Source organism: Ailuropoda melanoleuca, chromosome 10 (genome assembly GCF_002007445.2).
Source record: "Ailuropoda melanoleuca isolate Jingjing chromosome 10, ASM200744v2, whole genome shotgun sequence".
NCBI lineage: Eukaryota > Metazoa > Chordata > Mammalia > Carnivora > Ursidae > Ailuropoda > Ailuropoda melanoleuca.
Window position 1 is genome coordinate 2,518,579 of NC_048227.1, and position 17,746 is coordinate 2,536,324.

The 17,746-nt window shown below is 39.7% G+C and overlaps 1 protein-coding gene across 7 annotated transcripts in view; it reads left to right on the plus strand.

The window, feature by feature from the left end:
- Positions 1 to 17,746, plus strand: part of SDK1 (sidekick cell adhesion molecule 1) — an 867,584-nt gene that overhangs the window by 316,729 nt on the left and 533,109 nt on the right. For all 7 annotated transcript variants that reach the window (XM_034669743.1, XM_034669739.1, XM_034669740.1 and 4 more), the window contains one exon: positions 16,747 to 16,906. In XM_034669743.1, coding sequence (XP_034525634.1) covers positions 16,747 to 16,906 — 160 coding nt within the window. The remainder of the gene's footprint in view (positions 1 to 16,746; positions 16,907 to 17,746) is intronic.

The window sequence follows — 17,746 nt, forward strand, 5'->3', positions numbered from 1 at the left end:
TGTGGTTTTGGTTGGGTTATCTCACTGTAATATTGATTTTTCTAATGACTGATGAGGTTGAACATTTTTCCTGTGCTTATTAGCCCAAATATACTATTGACTATATAAAAACCAGCTTGCTGGTTTAGAGATAATAGAGATATGAGAAATATCAGTCCCTGCTTTTATAAAGTTTGCAACCATGATGAGAGTGAAGATAGTTTCTGAGTCAAGCATACTTAAAGTCCTATCTGCATCCCATTAACAGTAAGAAAATGTTAGCTCTAGATAAAGCTAAGTCATCATTAGTGTCTAGAGTTTAATCATTTCCTAATAGGTTTATGTATAGAGAGATCATTTGGTTTCATCTCTACTTGCTTTTGTGTTTTAATTTTTACAAATTAAATTGGTAACGTGGAAAATGCCTTTGTTGCCACAGTATGAGTTCCAGTTTGTTCTCAGCAACTCTTGGAAGATTGAAGTCAGATGTGACCATTTTTCTCCCTTTATTAAAGTCCCCCCCCCATCTTGCCTGAATTATGTAAGCTATTTAGCTGGCCTCTTAACAGTGGTTTTCCTGTAGTATTGGTGAGTTTGCGTAATTTTGCTTGTAGGAAATTATATATATTCATTTTTCTACCTCAATTTACCCTGTCCGTTGAATGTTACCTGCACGAAATCTGTGGCTACAGCACTAATAATCTCTGATGGCTTTTCTAATAGTGCTTACCTGCACAGAGCTTGGTCTTGGGTAGCAGGCTTATTTGGTGCATGTTTTCTGGGTTTTGAAATAGAAACATGAATTACTCCCTCTATTATAAAACTCACCAACACTAATGTTAGTATTTTGTCGTGCAATTATGTTTCTATTCATTTTTTCTATTCATTTTTAGTTTACAATCTGAACCAGAGAGCCAGTGGGCAGAGTGCATGGTCATGGAATTAATTAGGCAAAGAGGTTTGTCTTACTGTCTCTCTGGTCTTGAACAAGGTGCCTAATTAGTCTCATTTGTATAATGGGCATAAAAATACGATGTCTATCTGATGCAATTGTTGGGATACCTGAGATTTTGTTTTTTAAAGCATTTCCTCCTTGGTATGCAGTAAATGCTCAATAATTGTTAGATAGTAGCACTAGTAGTACAAATAGGAACTACGATCTTGTTGGCTCCTGGATCTGATCCGGAGGAAAAATGCACCTAAGAGTTAAATGATACTAGGAGGGTTGAAAGCTCAGTAGCAGAGAGCAAGCTCATTAGCATGATAGAAAAGGACCTTGTGTTTAAAGTGACTAAGGAAGGTGTGTCTCCATTCTGAAAGATGTATGCCTTAAGGACTTTTAACTGAGGTAAAGTTTGTAAGTAGTGAAATTCACAGATATTAAGTGTACAATTCAATGAGTTTTGACAAATGTATGGACTCACGCAGCTACCGCTCAGTCCGGATGGAGAACGTTTCTGTCACTCCAGCAGATTTCCTCGTGCATGCCCATTCCAATCAATCTCCGTCCCTGTGGGCAACCGTTTTTCTGATTTCTTTTCACATAGATTAATTTTGCCTGTGCTTAGATTTCATATAAAGGGAGTCATGTAACACGGGGGGTTTTGTGTCTGGCTTCTTTCACCCAGCATGATGTCTAAAATTCCTCCATGGTGTTGAGTTTATCAGTTTGTTCATTTTTATTGATACATATCTCTGTTGTTTTCAGTTTAGGGTATTCTAAATCACCCTACTGTGACTATTCATGTGAACTTATTTGTGTGGATATGTGCTTTCTTCAAGAAATATCTCTTGAAGAAATGTCTAGGCCTGGAACTTCTGGGTCATTGGGTAGATGTTTGTTTGATTTTATAAGAAATTGCCAAACCTTTTCCCCAAGTGGTTGTACCATTTGTCCAGTCTTGCCAGTAATGGAGGAGAGCTGCTGTGGCAACACACTTCTGCCTACGTTCAGTGTTATCTGTCTTTTTCAGCTGAGCCCCATAGTCCGAAGTGGCAAATGATGTTAAGTGCTTCCTGTGTGCTGTTAGCTCTTTGTACATTTTCCTTTGCGAAGTCCACATTCAAGCCTTTTGCTCCTTTTACTTATGTGTTTCCTTCCATCTTAATCATTGAGTGGTGGGCATTTTTATATAATTTGGGTACAAGTTTTTCAAGGTATATGTAACCAGAATATTTTCTTCCACCTTGTGGCTTTCGTATTCATTGGTTAACAATGCACTTCACAGTACATTTGTTTTAATTAAACTTTTCTTTTTTTAAAAGATATTCATACATTCAAAGGCAGTTATTAGAACTAAGACAGAGAGATCCCGTGTACCTCTGTGCCCTTTACTCAGTTTTCCCCAATGAAAATATCTTGAACAATTATTGCAACCAGGCAACTGACATCAGGGCAGTCAACACAGAGAATCCCTTATGTTGCCCTTCCAGTGTCCCCCACGCCCTACCCCTGCCCCCATTTCTGGCCCTTGCCATCACTAGTCTGATCTCCATCTCTATGATTTTGTCCTTTCAGCAATGTTATATAAAAGGAATCCTACTGAATGTGACCTCTGGGATTAGATTTTTTTTTTTTTTTCACTCAGCAGAATTCTGTGGAGATTCATCCAGGTTGTTGTGTGCATCAATAGTTTGTTCTTTTTTATTACCTAGCGGTGAACTGTGGTTTGGATGTGCTATGGTTTGTACAGCTGTTACCCTTTCAAGGACATCTGGGTTCCATCCAGGTTTTGCCTGTTATGACTAAAGCTGCTGTTAACGTGTGTACAGGTTTTCATGTAAATAGAAGTCTTCATTTCTTTGGAATCAATGCCTAAGAGTGCAATTGCTGGGTCTGTATGGTAAATACATGTTTAGTTTTATCAGAAACCGCCAAACTGCTTGCTACAATGATTGTATTACTTCATGCATCCACAGCAGTGTATGAGTAATCCAGTTTTGTTTTTGTTTTCACATCATCAGCATTTAGTGTTGTCACTGTTTTTTTAATTTAGCCATTCTGATAGGTATGGCCTGATAACTTATTATGGTTTTAATTTGCATTTCTCTAATGATTGATGATGTTGAACATCTTTTCACGGGTCTATTTGCCATCCATAGGTCCTCTTCAGTGAAATGTCTGTTTATATCTTTTGGCCGTTTTCTGTTTAGATTATTTGTTTTGTCAGGTTGACTTTTGAGGGTTCTTTATGTATTTTAGATACTAGTCCTTTCTTAGATATGTGGTTTGGACTTATTTTCTCTTAATCTGTGCTTGTCTTTTTATCCTCTTCACAGACACTTTTGGAGAGCAAAAGTTTTAAATTTTAGTAAGACTCCATTTGTTGTTGTTGTTTTAAATGCATCGTATTTTTGGTGTCAGGTCTGAGACACTGCCTAGCTGTAGATTTTAAAGATTTTCTTTAATATTTTTTCTAACAGTTTTCTGGTTTTACACCTAAACCCATGATCCATTTGAGTTAATTTTTATATGAAATTAGAAGGTTAGGTAGAGGTTCTTTTTTTTTTTTTCTTTTAATCTTCTGGGTATTTGGTTGCTCTGGCACCATTTGTTTTAAAGACTATCTTTCCTCTATTTTTATTTTTTTAAGATTTACTTACTTATTTGGGAGAGAGAGAGCATGAGTGGTAGGGGCAGAGGGCAAGGGAATCTCAAGCAGACTGTGCGCTGAGTGCAAAGCCAGACGTAGGGCTCGATCTCTTGACCCCGAGATCATGACCAGAACTGAAACCAAGAGTCAGACACTTAACCAAAGGTGCCTCCCAGGCACCCCATCTTTCCTCTGTTGAATTTGTTTTTCACCTTTGTCAAAAATCAGTTGGCTGTACTTGTGTTGGGCTTTTGTAAGGTTCTCTATTCGTTTCTTTGATTTGAAGTTCTGTCTCTCTGCCAATACCATACTCTCTCTTTCTTTTCTTTCTCTTTTTTCTCTTTATTTATTTATTTTTCTTTCTATGTCATTCTAACTTGGTTGTAGCATGCTCCACTCTTTAACTGAAAACTTCAAGCATAACCACTGGCTTAGGTCAGGCTATTTGTGACAGTTGATTTCGTTTTTAAAGTCACTCCAAATCTTTACCAAAATCAAACAGAATTGGAAGGCTGATAAAGGAAAATCAAAAAACAAAACAAACTCAGAAGCCCCTCCTCCACTCCTCCCTAAATTATGCTTTGTTGAATGCTAGTTCTTGATTTATCAAATTTTATCATTTTCCCCCTTTTTTGGCTTTTTGTTACAAAGATGAGGATTTCACTTCCTTATATGGTACAACATCCTTGCTTTCGTCCTGTTTTCCAAATATAATTATATCAAAAATTTTAGTTAAAGCAATGTAAAATGTTTGACTAATTTTCTGTCTAGTATTTTGTAATTATGTTTCCTTTCTTCAAAATATTTTGCTTTCTGGAGTTAATAATTACTTCATTCCCCCTCCCCCCACTTATTTGTCTATGTTCCTATTACTAATTATTTTCAGACTTTCCAACTCCAAAGATTATGATTTTCGCACCCAGCCCAATACATCAGCTTTTCTTTGTTCTTAAAGATGTTGCTCTGGGAGTCATCTGTCTGCATGCTCCTACCTGATCCATCTGTGCTCTAGGTGTTCCATATAGATGTGCTCCTGGCCCTTCTCTTCGCTCCTCTCAAACATGTATCTTGTTTCCTAAATCTTACCTCTTTCTAGTCCTTAATATATACTCTAATTTTAGTAGATTACCTCTTTTAGTAGTTTCATTTTGAGAAAGCATGCATGAGAAATAATTTTTGAGCCCCTGGAAGTGTTAATATGTATTAATATGAAAATATATGTATCTTTTCATCCTTAATTGATAATGTGAATGTAGAATTCTGGGATGCAAATATTTGTTCAAAATTTGAAGCTATTGCTCCATTGACTTCTAGCTTTGTGTTGTTGAGAAGTCAGATGACATTCATATTTACAGTCTTTTAATGTGAACTAGTTATTTATGACTTGAAGATTTTAGTATCTTCTCTTTATCCCCAGTGCTCTGAAATTTCATAGCACTGTAACCTGGTGTGGGGATTTTAAAAAATTCATTATGGTATACATTCAGTAGGCTCTTTAATTTGAATACTTATGTCTCCAGTTAAGAGAATATTTGTGTATCAGTATTTTGATAATTTCCTCTTTCTTTTACTCTCTTTTCTGTCTCTGGAATTCTGTTACACAGTGGTTAGAATTTCTGGACTGATTGATACTCGAATTTCTTCTTATATCCTATTAATACCATATTGTCTTGTTTAACATAGCTGTATAAGTCTTGAAATCAGGAAAACTGATACCTCTCATTTCTTCTTTTTTTTTTTAAAGTTTTCTTTTCTTTTCTTTTAATTCATTTGAGAGAGAGACAGAACACAAGCAGGGAGAGAAGCAGGGGGAGAGGGAGAAGCAGACCCCCCACTGAGCTGGGAGCCAGATGTGGGTCCTGATCCCAGGACCTGGAGATCATGACCTAAGCTGAAGGCAGACGTTTAAGCATCTGAGCCATCCAGGCACCCCTCTTCTTCATTTTCAAAATTGTTTTAGATATTCTAGTTCCTTTGCCTTTCTGTATTAATTTTAGAATAATCTTGTGTATATCTACAACTAACGTTGCTAGTGTATTAACAGAAATTCCATTAACCCTGTAGATCTGTTTGCCTAGAATTGACATCTTTACTATGTTGAGTCTTCAGATCTATGAACATGGCATATCTCTAAACATTTGTTTAGGTCTTCTTTGATTTCTGTGATAAGCATTTTATAGTGTTCGGGATAAATATCATGACGTGTTTGTTAAAGTCTATACCTAAGCATTTCATTTTATTTGGAGTAATTGTAAATGGTATTGTGTGTTTAATTTTGGTTTCTACTTACTCATTGGTAGTTTATAAAAATGTGATCAATTTGTGTGTTGATCTTATATTCTACAGCCTTGTTGAACTCACTTATTAATTCTAGAAGGGGTGTGTGTGTGTGTTTGTGTGTGTGTTTGTGGCTTCTTTGGGATTTTCTACAGACACAATCATGTCATCGACAAATAGGGACAATTTCATTTTTCCCTTCCAGTATGTGTGTCTGTTATTTATTTACTTACTTATTTGTTTGTTTGTTTTCTTCTTTATTGCAGTGGCTAGACCTTGAATAGGACTGATGAGAGCAGACATTCTTGACTGGGTACTGAGTTCAGGGGAAAGGTATTCAGTCTTTATGAGAGCAGACATTCTTGACTGGGTACTGAGTTCAGGGGAAAGGTATTCAGTCTTTAACAGTTCAGTAAGATGTTATTAGATGTGAATTTTAGGTAGATTTTCTTTGTAAAGAAAGTTTCTCTCTATTCCCACTTTGGTGAGAGTGTTTTTTTTTTTTTTCTTTTTTAAATTTTATGAATGGGTGTTGGATTTTGTCGAGTGCTTTTTCTGCAGCAATTGATAGATCACAGTTTTGTTGTGGTTTTTTTAGCTCATTGATATGGTAAATTATGCTGATTGATTTTTCAAATTTTGAACCAGCCTTGCATACCTGGAATACATTCCACTCAATCTTGGCATATAATTCTTTTAATACATTACTGTATTTGACTTGCTAATATTTTGTTGAAGATTTTTGTGTCTAAGTTCAGTAGAGATATTGGTATATAATTGACTTTTTTGTATTCTCTTTGCCAAGATTTTATATCAGGGAAAAACTAGGCTCATAAAATGAGTTGGGAAACATTTCTTTCTCTTCTGTTTTTTGGACAGAATATGTAAAGTCAATGTTAATTCTTTAAATGTTTGATAGAATTCTTTAGTGAAACCATCTGGGTCTGGAGATTTTTCTCAAAAGCTTTTTAATTACGAATTCAATTTCTTTAATTGGTTGCAGGACTATTCAGGCTGTAGATTTCATTTTGGCTGAATTTTTGTAGTTTATAGTTCCTCAGGAATTAGTTCACATCTTCTAAGTTCTCAAATTAATGAGTTTAAAGTTTCTCATTGTATTCCTTTTTTAGTGACTGCAAGATCTGTAGTAATATCCCCTATTTCATTGCTGATATTGATGATTTGTGTTTTCTCTTTTTCTTTCAGTCTTGCTAGAGCTTTACACTTCTTGTTCCTTGAAAAACCAGGCTTTTGATCCATTAACTTTCTGTTTTATTTCTCTCTCTCTCGCTCTCTTTTTCTTTTTTTAAGAGAGAGCATGAGTGGGGGGTGGGGAGAGGGAAGGAGAGAATTTTAAGCAGGCTCCACACTCAGCATGAAGCCCAATTCAGGACTCAATCCCATGACCCTGAGATCATGACCTGAGCTGAAATCAGGAGTGGAACGTTTAACCAACTAAGCCACCCAGGCACCCCTAAAAATTGAGCTCTTAAGTAAAAATTAGAATTTTGTATATGCCACCCTGAGCTGGACAGTTCCCATTATTTAGGGATTTTTCTGATGATATAGGGACCTGTATTAATGTGTGATATTTTTTATATTGTATAACAAAATATGCCTACGTAACTCAGCAAACCAACAAAGTCATGCAGGCATAAGAAATCCACTCAAAGTGTGAGATAGGCTGAAAGATTGTAATGTAGGAAAGCACCAGAATTTCACTGATAGAATTACAGATCTCACATGGGGTCTCACCTTTATGAAACTTGCCACTCCTTCAGTTTTGGTGCCGTATCAAGAATACTCACAGCTGTCTGAAAAGGCTATTAAAATACTCCTCTCTTTTCCAGCTACATGTTTGTGGGAGATGGGACTTTTTTCACATCCTTCGGTCGAAACAACATACTTGCAAGAGATTAAATGCAAAAGTGCATATGAGAAGCTAGTCATCTTTTATTAAGCCAGACGTTGAAGAAATTTGGAAAAAAACAAAACAAAACAAAACAGTGCCATTCTTTTCAATAATTTTTTTTTTATTTGGGAAAATTTCTTTTTCTAAACTTTTTGTTAAAACATAGTGTGATTAACCTTGTTGCTATTTTTAAATGAATTAATAAATATTTCAAAAGTTCTCAGTTTTAGTTTCTCATATGTATAGAAAGATATAACTCACATAAACAAGAATTTTGGGTTAATAATTTTTTTTAAAGTTGTAAAGGGGTCCTGAGACAAGAAGATCTTAAGCACCTCTGCTGTAAAGGAGGTTGGTTTTATTATTTTGTTGATTGGGAAACTCAAGCACAGGAGGCAGGCTAACCAAGCTCAGGAGCTAGAGATCTGTACGCAGGCCGTCTGGCTCCAGGATCCTTGCTGTAGCTGCCGCCATACATGAGTACTTCTCTTTGAGGAAACTTTACGGTTTGTAACTTTGCCACAATCAATAGGCCTTGTCTATTGGAACTTTGATATCCATAAGAAGTTCCTTTCCCATGTAATTTTCTTGGTCTGTTGTTAAATCTTTACCATTTAGGTACCCTTTGAGTCCCACTTTTGATGTCAGTACATACGTGGGATAAATTCACCGTAAGCATCTAAGCAGGGCAAGGTAAATCACCTCTGAATTTCTTTTCTTGGACTTTTTGGCCTTTTATTTAATCTGAGTTGGACTTTTAGGATTATTTGAAAGAAATACTGTACCATGTTCAAAAAAAATGTTGGTTATTTCTGATAACTCTTCTCTCATTTTTGGTTGGTCCTACTTTTCCACTACAAACCATAGAAATGACAATTTAGTGCAATTCTACTTTGAAATAAAATATTGGAGAGCTGGAAGCTTATTTCAGTTTGGAGAAGTAGGGGAATTGCTTTTATCCCACTGCCTCTTCTTATTATTAATTTATATGCTGAAATATATTAGCACAGTGCAGGATCAAACCAGTACATAAATACAACCATTTATGTTTCTACCATAAGCTTCACTGTAGATTAATCTCACTGAAAGCTTGAATGTTTTCTTAGGGGAAAATATTAGAAGGGTAGGTTTACCCCATGAGTTCCCTTAAATATGCTGTTAATTCGCATTGATTTCAGAGAAAACAGAGATAATCAGTTTGACTTCCTCCTGACTGAATGCATCATCAAGCTGTTCCCAGTACTGTTTAATGGAAACCTGAGGGCCCCTCCTGCTTTCTGGGTTTTCATATGCACAGATCCAGATGCCAAGAGAAGACGGCAGACACTTCTCAGAGAAAATCCCACACTTCCTAGTCAAAGTTTTGAATCCAAAATGATGACTTTATGGTGAGATCTGGGAATATGTCCTGGGAGCTTTGTTCTGCTTTCTCCCTTCTGATTATGATGCCCTCCGGAAGGCAATGGGACAGAGCCAGGAGAGGGGTGAGGTGTACTTGCTCATGTGGTGTGCTCCGGCTCCCCAAAGTCGGTCCCTGACCAAGCTTAGCGGTCACTGCCACCCCACATCAGGCCATCCCTCACCCTCAGAGGCCTCTCCAGGGTGGCCAGGGTACTCCTATAGCCCTGCTCACCTTTCACAGGCCAGCCACAAACACACGCACACACAGAGGCTTGCCCAAGTCCACTTTTTTTTTTTTAAAGATTTTATCNTGCTCACCTTTCACAGGCCAGCCACAAACACACGCACACACAGAGGCTTGCCCAAGTCCACTTTTTTTTTTTTAAAGATTTTATCTATTTATTTGACACAGAGAGACAGCCAGAGAGAGAGGGAACACAAGCAGGGGGAGTGGGAGAGGAAGAAGCAGGCTCATAGCGGAAGAGCCTGATGTGGGGCTCAATCCCAGAGCACCGGGATCACACCCTGAGCCGAAGGCAGATGCTTAACGCCTGTGCCACCCAGGCGCCCCCCAAGTCCATTTCTTAATTGGGGTAAAGGCATGCAGTAATCTAAAAAAATTCTCATTTGTCATCAAGGATGGGACAGTTCTTTAACAAGCCTTCACATGCCTTTGACAGCCTCTGTGCAGCATAAGCAGCACTAAGAGGTGTACCTGAGCCCTCACATTTCTGTGAAATCTTGGAGCCTCGGCTCCTGGGAAGCCTGAGTCAGGCTGCCGAGGGCTCTCTGGGCACTGGTGCCCCTTCAGCTCCTTCCCTCTCTGACTTATAGATACTTTAGCCATGGGAGGTCCATGGCCATGAACCCATCGAGGGCCCTCTCAGGCAATGGCTTCCTACCTCTGTCTTCTTGCCTCTTGGAATTGCTCTTGGCTTGGTGGCCAGCATCACACTTCCTGGACTGTGTTTCCTCAGGGCAGGGTCCAGCTGTATCCCCAGTGCTGAGCAGCCAGGAGACGCTCAGTGACGCTAGAGGAAGGGGGAGGGAGGGTCCTTTGTAACTGCAGAGCTCCTGTCTGTGCCTCTTCTGTGCTGTGCTCTGTGGAGACTGGGAGGCTGGTAAGGGTCTTCTGGCTCTTGGAGTGCAGAATGGCGACTTGCCTTCTGCTGAAACTTGCAGTCCCACCTCATCAGACATGCTCGAGAGTATAAATGTGGAAAACACGGTCTGTTTTGTAGTCATCATGTTAGTTTTTTATTATGTTTGAAATATGTATATTTGTTCAATGTAGCTACCTTTTGCCCTGAAATTTCTGATACTCGTTTATTGGCTGATTTGCTTTTTAGACCCACAGAATATGATGGGTCTATCCCTGAAAAATATTTATAAATACTTCTGATAAGCTAGGAGAATGAAGCTGGAATTAGCTCTGATCATAGAGCTGCCTCCTCCTCCTTCATTTCACCTGTAACCAGCAAAGGCTTCCATAGGTGCTTGCAGAAAGCATAGCTTGAATCAGCTTGTTCTAAAGCACGCGGAGGACTCAGTCCAAAGAATTATCTTAAAGTATCATCTCACATCATTGAAGGGCGACCTTTCCGTATTTGCATATTTAACTGTAGTAGAACATACCTGATCGTATTTACATTTTTACCTCAGAAATACACTTGAAATGCACAAGTGCTGCCTTTAAAAGATTAATATTACTATTATGAGAAAGCACAACACGCTGTGAGATTGAACTCCCGGCTTCAGTAGGCATACATAATGACCTGCCAGCAGCAGGGATTTGAATGACTGTATTTACCAGAAAAGGATCTTCTACTTGTATTTTTCGGAATAGGTGTTCACAAATGATGCATTATGCCCTGTGCTTTTGTTTCTCACTGGGATTTGAAAAATAAAACTTTCCGTTAGTTGTGAATTCATAAGCTTGGGGCATGAAAATGTTTGAATTTGATATAAAAGAAGTTTTGAAAGGAAGATTAGTGGTTTAAACCAAAAGATTAGTCGCCTTGGGAAATTCAACTGTCGAAAAAGCCGAGTTCAGTAATAAAAGGTCCTACTCCAGCTGATTGCTCCATTCACGCTGCGATTCCTAATCCTTCCCGCTGGACCCTTGCCTGAGTGACAGCGCTGATTACCAAGGCCTAATAGCGCTCATCGTCACTTTACCAGAACATGTGGGGTTCGTCTGCCTTACACCCCCCTCGTCTGTGGTGCACTCGGCTCCTCTGTGGTGTGGGAGTTGATGATTATTTCTCGTATTCATTATTGCTTTAAATGGAGGAGAAAGGTGAGGTCCCAGAACCGCTCACGATTATGCTGGCTGACCTCTCTCACTGACAGAGTCACAGAGGAGCTTGAAGTTGGGCTCTCTTGGCAACCAGCAGTTGATTCCTATCTATTCTACTGTGAGAGAGCTTCTGGTAGTAGACCCAGGATTTTCCATGATGGAACAGATAATTAAAACCCAGGGCAAGCCCCCCCTTCTTCAGGGTGGGAAACCTGGAGCCACAGGACGGGGGTTCTGCCTCAGGGCTTCTTCCTCCCCTGTTTCCCACAGAAGTAAACGATCTTTACTGTGGCAAGTGGATTGTGGTCCCTTTGTAGATGAGCAGAAGATCATCTCCACGTTGGACAGGTTAAGTTAAATCCTTTTATATTATATCAAAACCTTGAAAGTCCACTTAGGGAAGTGACTTACTTCTACATCATGAAATTGTGATGTTATATTGAGAGAACATTACGTGCATTCCTCTCCTTTGGATGGCCCTTAAATCCGTGTTATCCAGACGGGACTCTCTTGTTCATAACTGATTGCTCTTCTATTTAAAAGTATATGAAAATGGAAATTTCAGAGTTTTTCATAGTAATCCTTTGCAGGGTCTTTGGTGTTCATTGTTAAGAACATAGAAGCGGACTTAATGACTACTCATTTTTCCCAAGGAGAGGGAGAACTGCTAGTCATTATTTGGGAAAATACACATGTGCGAGTGCACACGCACACCCCTCAACGAGCACCAAGTAGACCATTGATTTATCCCCAGGTCAGAGTTTGATAATCTTACTTCAGCGGTAACTCAATCATTTTTGTCTTTATGGATCTTTTCAGACTTTTCTCTGTTCCATTTAAGGTGTATAAGAATCACATGCTTTTGTCAGGGTCTGTGCAGACCTGAATCCCTAACACTCCTGTCTCTCTTTTTTTTTTTTGTCACCAAAACTTTTGTGCTCTGTTGCCTTTATGTCCTCTGACTGTCATGATCTCCATGTATTCAGTGGTAAATCGTGCTGGTTTTTCTGCACACTGGCTCTTCTGTGTTACAGTATTTGTGTAATGATTGTCGCTTACACAGGGAAGTGCCCGGAGCACGGACACGTTTGCCTCCCTTCCTCCTATCAGAAATGTTAGTGTCTGTGCTAACCACACTTCTGTGATCATTTGGATCACAAGATATTTGCTTGCCAGCTATGTGAAACTACTCTTGATGAAGATTTCTTTTCCTAGTTCAGAGTATGCAGCATAACTTGTGGAGAGTATAGGCATGTTTAGTAAACTATGAATTCTAGGAAAAACTGAATTATGGTATCATTTACATTTAAAACAGTTGCATAATATATTAAATTGATGATGCTCTGTCAATTGTAAAACCAAATTCACACTCTTGAGTGTCTATTTTGAAGCTTTTTTCTTTTAAAAGGTGTATTTTTTATGACTCATTTTTGTAGGACATGGGAGCCATATGAAGTGGTGTTTCTTTCTCCATTTTTAAATATGGTACAAATGGCAGGGCACTGATAAAGCCTGGAGCTCAGTCAACTCCAAGGTGTCAAAGCTATAGTCATCACACTTCAGCCTTATGAGGCCATTGAGTGGACAGTTGGGTCATGAGAGCGGACACTTTTAGCTGAAGTATGTAGCAAAGAGGGACATCAGACACACTGTCACTGCTGGCGGTCAGCCTGAGGATGCCCTGGCAGCGTAGCTCAGAGTGGGTGGTGTGCAGCAGCACCTTGGGATGAGACGAGGATTGGCTGCCTTCCTGTCTTTCAGTCACAGATTTCGGTTATAGTGCCCGACCCTTTGCCTTCTCTATTCCTGCATCAGACCTAGCCAGTACCCTCTTATGGACGGCATCTGTGACTTATTCTCGTTGTGTTCCCGGTGCTAATAACACAATCAGTGTGTGTGTGTTGAACAGAAAATCATGCAAGTCAGAGACCTAAGAATCCTTCTTGACACCTCTCTCTCCCTCAATCCCATATTCAGTCCATCACTATTTTTTTTCCTACCTAAATACTGTTTTAAAGCCACCCGTTTCTCTCCATCTCCCCCACTACAACCACTGCTGTTATCTTGTCCCAAACCACTGTCACCTTTGAGAGCATTTGCCTGGGTCACCACAGTGGCCCTAACTGGTCTAATTCCACTGCTCTGACCCCTCTTAATCCCTTCTCCATGGTGGGGCCAGTTGAGCTTTTAACAGCACAGCCCCTTCAAAGGCTGTCTGCTGTCCTTCTGTATTAGTGGCCGATCATCATTATCATCGTAACACTGGCACTGCTCTGACCAAGGCCGATGAATAAGGTGGTCACATAATGTATCATTCACACAAGGACACTTCTGAATGTGAAGTGGCGCCATTGAAAACCACACAGGGATGACACGGAAGCAAGGATGTCCACTCGCCTTGCCTGCAACACCCCGTAAGGCCTAGAGTTTGTTCACCCTGCTTCCATTCACTCTGCCTTCCATGCACCCATAGATCTGCTTGTTTTTCAGTCTTTTGTTACTTCCCAGCTTTACTCACCATGTTTGCTACCACTACAGGGTCTTTGCACATGATATTACTTGAGTATTTGAATCCTACTGATCTTTTAGCTTCTGCATGGCATCTCATTGGCTAGGCTAAATCTTTTTTTATAGGCTCTTACCACATTTACAAATGCAGTTTAACATTTAATTATTTGAATGAATACTAGTAAGAGATTGGCAATATTCTATTATCAATATGCCAGTAATAGAATACAGTGATCAGCACAATGGCAAAATAAACCCTATGCAGTTGGCCCTTGAACAACATGGGTTTGAACTGTATAGACCCACTTATACATGGGTTTTTTTTATGGCTATAAATGTATTTTCCATATGATTTTCTTAACATCTCTTTTCTCTAGCTTATGGTATCGTAAAAATTCAGTATGTAATACATACAATATGGAAAACGTGTATTAATCTGTTTATATTATTGATAAGGCCTCTGGTCAACAGTAGGCTATTAGTCGTTTGGTGAGTCAAAAGTTGTATGTGGATTTTTGACTGTGTGGGGGCTTGGTGCCCCTGACTCCTGTGTTGTTCAAGGGTCAACTGTATATTTGAGTTCTATATATTGGGGCACCTGGGTTGCTCAGTCGGTTGAGCATCCAGCTCTTGATTTCAGCTTGGGTCATATTCTCAGGGTCGTGCAGTGGAGCTCCGCGTTGGGCTCCACTTTCAGCATGGACTCTGCTTGATTTCTCTCCCTCTGCCCCTTCCCCTGCTAGCACTTGCACATGCACTCTCTCTCTCTCTCTCAAATCTTAAAAAAGTTAAATTCTATATATTAAGTACAAAAAAACCCCAGCTATATGTACTACAGTGTAATGTAAAAATAGTCTCAATTTTAACACTGTTAATATGCTATTTGATGGGTAATTTGTTAAAAAAATACTGTAATTTAAAAGCCCAGTTTAGTAATTCCACAAATTTATCCAAAACTTGAAGTTAAGATATGCGTTCTTGGGAAGGTTTTCTTAAGGAAAAACCCATGGCATTTAGAGTCATCATAGAATTCAAAGATTCTGTAACAGATTATCTGAGTTTTAAATGGTGATTTCACCACTCACTGGGCGGCCTTAAGCAAGTTACTTAGTTTCCTTGGGTCTCCCTTTACCCATCTGTAAAAGGAATATAACAATGGCATCTATCTCCTAGGGCTTTTGTGAAAATTGAGTAAGGTAGTGCATACAAAGCACTTCGCACAGTTTCTAGCACACAGCAAATACTCAGTGACTACGAGCTGTTGCTGTTATCTGTGTGGTTATTCTGTTTATTTGCTCAGCAAATATTTTATTCAGTATCTGCTTTGCCACTGGCATTGTTCTAGGTGCTGGGATTGAGAAGTAGTCAAGAAGAGGGCATAGAGTGAGTTGGTATAATCCATAAATCCTCTAATTTCGAGATTTTGTAGGTGTCATGACTGAAGCAAATGTCATGTTTGTTGGGGGCATGTTGGCGGGGAGAGGTTTTGTCAGCTGGAAGGATGAGAGCCAGTCAGCTCACACAGAACTGGGGGCGCGTGGGGTTGGGAGGAAGCACCTGGGAAGGCCTCACATAGGAAAGGGCTCAGCCTGGTTTCAGAGTTAAGAGTGTTCATGTGTGAGTAGAGAGGGTTGGGAGCCCGAGAGAGGCACGTGTGCCAGGGGGATTGTATTCGAAAAGTGAAAAGCTAGAGTTCTGTTGAACATACAGAAACCCACAGCCCCTAATCAGGGTCATGTAGAAAATCCATGACGGGGCCGGAACGAGAAGCTAAGTGTCCTGTGTTCATATTGATGTATTTTTAACTAGTGGAAGTGTACACACAGAAATTGCACAAATTTTAAATAGAGTAATTTTCCATGATTATTCTCAAAGTTAGGTGCCCCCATGTAATCACATCGAGAAATAGGTCCTGGCCTGCTCACCGTAAGCCGCCCTGTTACACCCCTACACCATCCCTATCCCCCAGAGGTAACATTTATCCTGCCCTCTAACACCACAGATGAGTTCTGCCTGATTTTGAGCTTTCATGAACTTTTGGGTGGAAGCATATGCTATAAACTTCTTTCTGTCTGGCTTCTTTCATTCTGCACGTGTCTGTGAGATTCATCGAGGTGGGGGGCGGGGGGCAATAGCTATTGCATTCCCATGGCCGGGTAGGATTTTGTTGTATAAATACACACAGGTTTCTGGCTTTATAGCCTGGCGGAAGGCCCTAAAGAGATGAGGGGTGTGTGTGTGTGTGTGTGTGTGTGTGTGTGTGTGAGAGAGAGAGAGAGAGAGAGAGAGAGAGAGAGATGGAAGCTGGATGGTGATTCCTGTCATTTATGTATGCATGGTAATCTTGATTATCCTAGTTAACTTTTTTTTTAACCAACTGAAGAGTTATATGGAGAAATTTCTTTCACAGCCTCTGTGTAGACCTTGGTTGTTACTTTGAAAATACAATGCCAAGTGAAAACCAAGGCTTGTGTGACCGAGATTGCCCAGCACGCCCCTGGTTAAACAGGTATTAATCATAAATGGAAATAACTTGGATGCACTTGTCAGATGTTTTCAAACGGTGCTGATCATTGAGCTTTCTGCCTTCTGAAATATCATCTAAAGAATTACATGTTTCTAAGGGGTCAAGGATTACTGGCTACTTAATTGGGCCAAATAGCCATCATTTTTACTTTTTTAATAATTAGCTTTGTTTAAATAAGTGATTGATTAATTGGATAGATGCCATTTTCATGTGTACTTCATTCTGTCTCTCTCTTTTTTTAATATTTCAGATGATGTTGTACCCTATTTTAAAACGGAGCCAGGCCTACCACAGATTCACCTGGAAGGCAACCGCCTTGTTCTCACTTGCCTTGCTGAAGGGAGCTGGCCTTTGGAGTTCAAGTGGATGCACAATGACCGTGAGCTCACCACCTACACCAGCGAATATAAGTAATTGCTTGAAAATCAGATTCCATTTCAAGTAGATGTGTTTAGAATATTTGCCTTACTGGCCATAATAGCACAAAGGATGAAAATATTTGATTGAATTTTTAATGCATTAGGACTAAAGGAATGGAATTAATTAGAATGTGATTTAATATTCTGATCTACATTGTATTTACATCTAGGAAGTCTATCATTGTATTTGTAAAAGGAAGCCCTTTAGTGAAATTACCAGACTAAAAAAAGCTATAGTTACAGGGGAATGCAAATAACAGCTTTAGCAACAGCCCCACCCACCAGTATTGTTCCTGTTTAAGGAGCATGAATGTTTCAACAGGGATCTTTAAATCAGTAGCTTCTGGAGCTCTGAGCAGTCAACAGAAAATTTACCTGGCTTTTAGAGTCCGGATGGGAGAAGATGGAGCTTTGGGGAGGGACATGAGCAGAGCCTCTCATTCCAGCAGCAAAAAAACGATGTTTACTGAACTCCTGCATGTACTAGGTGTGGAGTGCAGGAGTGAGCATGATGCTGGGGACAGAAAACAAGCACTGAGGTCGGGGGGAGGCTGAGATGAGGTCACACCTGAGCTGTGCCTTCTCCCAAGACCCGGGGCCCTAGCTCATAAACCTCCCGGTCTCCCTGCAGTGCTCAGACCTCTCAGGTTTTGTTTTTTTTGNCACACCTGAGCTGTGCCTTCTCCCAAGACCCGGGGCCCTAGCTCATAAACCTCCCGGTCTCCCTGCAGTGCTAAGACCTCTCAGGTTTTGTTTTTTGTTTGTTTTTTTTTTTAATTTTATTTTATTATATTATGTTAATCACCATACAGTACATCCCCAGATTCCGAT